This window comes from Gracilinanus agilis, chromosome 1 (assembly GCF_016433145.1).
Source record: "Gracilinanus agilis isolate LMUSP501 chromosome 1, AgileGrace, whole genome shotgun sequence".
In the NCBI taxonomy this organism is placed as follows: domain Eukaryota; kingdom Metazoa; phylum Chordata; class Mammalia; order Didelphimorphia; family Didelphidae; genus Gracilinanus; species Gracilinanus agilis.
Genome location: NC_058130.1, coordinates 666,823,719 through 666,828,632, shown reverse-complemented (window position 1 = coordinate 666,828,632; position 4,914 = coordinate 666,823,719). Strand labels below are relative to the sequence as shown.

Genomic DNA, 4,914 nt, shown 5'->3' with positions numbered 1-4,914 from the left:
AAGGAAGGAAGGAAGGAAGGAAGGAAGGAAGAAAGGGAGGAAGGGAGAGGAGAGAGGAGAGAGAGAAATAACATGCACACATTTAAATATTTTTACCCTAATATCTTTATATGTATCCTTCTATATTATTTTTTTTATTTGTTACAGGGCTAGGCAATGGGGGTTAAGTGACTTGCCTAGGGTCATACAGCTAGGATGTGTCTGAGGCCAGATTTGAACAAACCAGGACCTCCTGTTTCTAGGCCTGGCTCTCAATCCACTGAGCCATCCAGCTCCCACACACACACTTAAATATTAAGTGGGAAGGCTCTCACAGTTGAGGGTTTCAAGAAATACTTCATGTAGAGGATAATGCTTAAGATCAATCTAAAGGAGGTAGGAAACTCAGTCTGAGATGAATAAAACAACCCAGCCAATGGGTACATCTGGAGTAAAAGTACAGAGATAGGAAGAAAGGTCTAGAACAAAGGCTAATATCCAGATTGTTCAGTCATGTCCAGCTCTTTATAGCCCTATGACCAAATTGTCTTTGGAGTTTTCTTGGCAAAAATACTGTAGTGGTTTGCCATTTCCTTTTCCAGTGGATTAAGGCAAGCAGAGATTAAATGACTTGCCCGGGGTCACACAGCTAGTATCTGAGATCATATTTGAATGAAAGTCTTCTTGACTCCAGGCTCTATCTACTGAGTTAACTAGCTGCCTCCAATATGTGGACAGACTTAAATGGAACATCATAGTGGAAGGGCATAGGTGGCTAGGCAGTAAAACAAGGGCATTGAGTCTATTCCCTCTTCTACTCAATGCCCTTGTAATATTTTTGCTTTCACAGTTGTAGAGATTAAAAATTAATGGTTTGACTAAAATATAGTAAAATTATAAATAATAATGGTTGCAGATTCAAAGTATTATTGCTCAAAGTCAAAATGACCTTTAATAACTTTTATTTACAAAAGAGGTGGAAAAAGTGAAAACAGAGAAATACAAAAGAATAGAGAAGACTTTAGCCTATCTAACTAAATATTGCTCTGGTGCTCAACTCAGGCAGGACTTGTTGACCAGAATTAAATTATCTCCAGAAGACGGGAAGGGAAAGCCAGCTATCCACTCCCCCAACTTCCCTCCAAGAGGCAAGTCAAGACAATGACTGGAGCTGAAGGTTACTCCTGAGGCTGACTTTCTTCCTTAAGCCAACTTTCTTCTTTGAAGCTAACTCCTTCTTCTAGTCAAACTCCCAGCCCCAGAAATTCAGGGCCTTTTATAGGGACTTCTTCTCCCTTCCCCTCTTCACAGGGGCCAATCACAGCTTCCAAATTGCCCAGCACTGCCCAGGAGGGCAGTGTTTGTGGGATCTACTTCTCACTTTCTGGAGGTGTGAATTCTCATCAAAAGGGTTCAGTTTCCTGGCTGATTGAGTTTCTGAGGGTGTGAATTCACTAAGTGGTTTGCCAGCTCCTCCATCTAGTTCAAGCTTGTGTTGATTCAATCAAGAGGTAGCTGAAGGAGAATTAATCCTGTCTTCACAATCTAGTGAGGTACTAAGTAGGGATACTTAAGTTATTGTTAACCAAAGAGTTAACTCCAACTAGGCAAAGAGAATAAAGGATTCCCTTTTTACAAGTGTAAACTCAGAATAGACAAAGAGAACCAAGAATTTCCTTTCACACAGTCTAACCCTAGCCCAATCATTTCTACATTAGTAAATTATCCAAACAAGTTGAACTGTCAGTAAACATTTATTAAGCATCTGCTTTGCATCAAGTACTGTACTAAGTACTGAAAATACAATAAAAACAAAAGACGATTCTGCTCTTGGGAGATCAGTAAAGCTTTCTCATATTTGTTTTGATTTTAGCTATGACCTGAAGAAACGAAAGTAGCACAGTAGACAGAGTGCTGACCTAGAGCAAGAATACTCATCTTCCTGAGTTCAAATCTGGTCTCAGACACTTACTGGCCATGTGACCCCTTGCAAGTCATTTAACCTTTTTTGCCTCTGTTTCCTTATCTGTGAAATGAATCGGGGAAGGAAATGGCAAATCACTCCAGTATCCTTGCCAAGAAAACCCCAATGGGATAACAAGGAATTGGACACAACTGAAAAAAGACTGAAGGAAGCCAAGAGGAAGAGATAAGGACAGAGAGCACTCTAGGTAGGGGAGCTAACCAGTGAACTTGTGCAGAATTAGGAGATAGAGTGCCTTGTTGGAAGGACAGTAAGCAAAGGAACCAGTGTCACTGGACTGCAGAATACTGTGAAAGGTAATGCATAAGGTTTTTAGAAAGATAGGAGTGAAGAGCTTTAAAAAGCCGAAGGATTTTATATTTGATTCTGGAGTTGATAGAGAGCCACTGGAATTAATTGAGTAGAGGGATAAGATTGTCAGTCCTACACTTTAGTAAGATTAATTTGACAGCTGAATAGAGTGAATAGACTGAAGTAGAAGAGACCTAACATGGAAAACTAACCAACTGACTATAGCTAGAGCCCTTGTGAAATGATTATGCCAGGATTTCAACAATATTGGAAGAGAGAAAAGAGATGAAATATTGTGATATCATGAAAGATATTTTTAAGGTAAAATTGACAGGACTTATAACAAATTGAATCTGGGAGGTGAGAATGAGAAGTGAATGAGGAGACCTCATTTACAAGCCTGATGGACTGGGAAGATGGTGATCCCTAGGGAAGGACTAGGTTTGGGGCAAAAGAGCATGATTTTGTTTTTGAAAATGTTGGTTTTCATAGATCTAATCTGATGTGTCTAGTTACTAGACACATCTAGTGGATAGTTGGAACTGCAAATTTGGAGAAGGAAGAGGCAAAAAAGCTACATCATTTAGAAGTAATTTTTTTTCCTTTTATCATTCCTTCCCTTAATCATTTTCAATATTTTTTATCAGAAGCCAAGAGTAGATGATAGAGAAAAGGGCCACATTTTTCTTGTTGGTCAAGAACTATTCATTAGACAGTATACTGTAGAATTTCAACAGAAGAAAGAGGACTTTAATACCAAGCAACCTTCATCAACATCATCACATTTTCCATGGCAAGGTGATAGAAGCAATAATAAACATGGAACATATAATGCTCAAATACATGGCATGCTCTGATATTAAAATAAATAAATCCAGGCTACAGTCAGTCTTTGACAATTCTTCTTGAGGCTGAATTGGTAGAGTTTGGGGAGTCTTTTTTGGGGGGTGGAAGGGTAGAGGATGGATTTTATTTGTTTAGCTTTTTTTTTTTTTTTTTTTTTTTACAAAAAACAGTTGTGGCCTCAGTTTGGGGTTTTTTTCCCCTCTCTTTTTTTTCCCTTTTTTTTTTTTTTAACAATGTTTATTAGGATGACTAACACCACATTAGACTAAGTGGAAGCTTCAATTTTTCCCAAAGTTTTCTGCCAAGTCCTTGAAATTCTGGACAAGAATGCTGAGGACAATCTTTATTCTTCTTGGAAACACCATGAACTCCTATTAAGAAGTCAGGGCCTTAATTATTGAGGACTCATCAGAATCCATCTTCCCCAGCCCCACGCAATCAAATCATCTTAGTGACAAGCCAACTTGGCATTTACTAAAAATCTATCTGGAGCCTCTGCCTTCTCAACAAGGTGCCAGTGAGCCTGCTTACCGTCCAAGAGTAGGTGTCCTGTAGATGCCCTTGACCAAAGACTCACACCCTGTAAGTTCAACAAATTGATCAGGGAATTCCCCTGACCAATATACATCATCAAGTCCCTGCACCACCACCTCTTACAAAGGAATAAATAAAATCTGTGAAAAAGAGGCTGTGCCCAGTGCTGGTTTCCTCAAAAACCCGGTAGTATTTTCGTTATAATTAACACTGTGGCTTGGGTCAGTTTACTACCTTTGGTATATTTGTTTTTACTAAATCTCTTTTTATTGAGAGAATAGCTTTTTATATTGAGAAAATAGCAAAAAACTAGGAGCCAGAATTAGATTGGGATGCTAGATCTTTACCAAGCTTTAGGACTAAACAACCACAAACACTTTCAAAAAGCCTTACACAGAGCCCTCGCTGCCCGGGGCAAAGGCGGCTCCCGAATGGGGCTGGACCACTGAGGTGACCCGGAGGGGCAGCCAAGGTTAACCCCCACCACCCCCATCCCTCGCCGGTGAGGCGTGTCTGCGCTACACGCTCAAACCCGAGCTGTCACCGCAGCTGAACAACGTGTCCCTGACGTAGGCCGGCCTCCCACATCCTCAACCCGAACTGAGCAGATCCATGTTACTGCTGTGGGAGAGCAGCTGGAAGGACTCGAGAGCCGTCCTCTGCTGGTCCTTCGGGACTGTCATCGCGAAGAGCTCTGCCACGTGGTATGACTAGCCCCACAGCCTGCTCGAGAGCATAAAGCAAGTTTTCTGGCTAACCAAGTGCCAATTAATAGGAAGCCTCCCACAGAAGGTCCTCATCCTGGCAGAAGCGCCAGCAAATCATTGAGAACCGGGATGAGCAGGTCCAGAATGCCCTCTGTAAAGGGAAGGAACTTGAAGCAGGGAGGAGGTAGGAATCAAGAAAGGTCTCCTACAGAACATGAAATTTGAGAGAATCCAGGAAGCTTGGAGCCTAGCTAGAAGAGGGAGAGCATTCTAGGCATGGGAAATGCCAGTGCAAATGCGTGGAGTTGGGAGATACCATGGGTAAAAAATAGCAGGGAAGCCAGGATAGCTGAATCATAAAGTGCTTGCAGTGGAGTCAGGTGTTAAGTAAACTAGAAAGATTAGAAGTGGCCAGATTGTAAAGTGCTTTAAGTACCAGAGGACTTTATATGGTCAGAATTAAATGCATCACCCTGTTTACATCAAGAGTTGTAAACTCTTAAAAAACAAAAACAAAAAAAAAAACCCTAAATATGGATTCCAAACTAGAAAGGCAGTAAAGATGAGGCAATT

At 41.0% G+C, this 4,914-nt stretch overlaps 1 protein-coding gene across 1 annotated transcript in view; it reads right to left on the bottom strand.

The window, feature by feature from the left end:
• Positions 1-4,317, bottom strand: part of COL14A1 (collagen type XIV alpha 1 chain) — a 274,304-nt gene extending 269,987 nt beyond the window's left edge. The window contains exons 1-2 of the mRNA XM_044684203.1: positions 4,230-4,317; positions 3,632-3,752 (exon numbers count right to left, since the gene is read on the bottom strand). Of these exons, the coding sequence (XP_044540138.1) occupies positions 3,632-3,752; positions 4,230-4,317 (209 nt within the window). The remainder of the gene's footprint in view (positions 1-3,631; positions 3,753-4,229) is intronic.
• Positions 4,318-4,914: the final 597 nt, after the last annotated feature.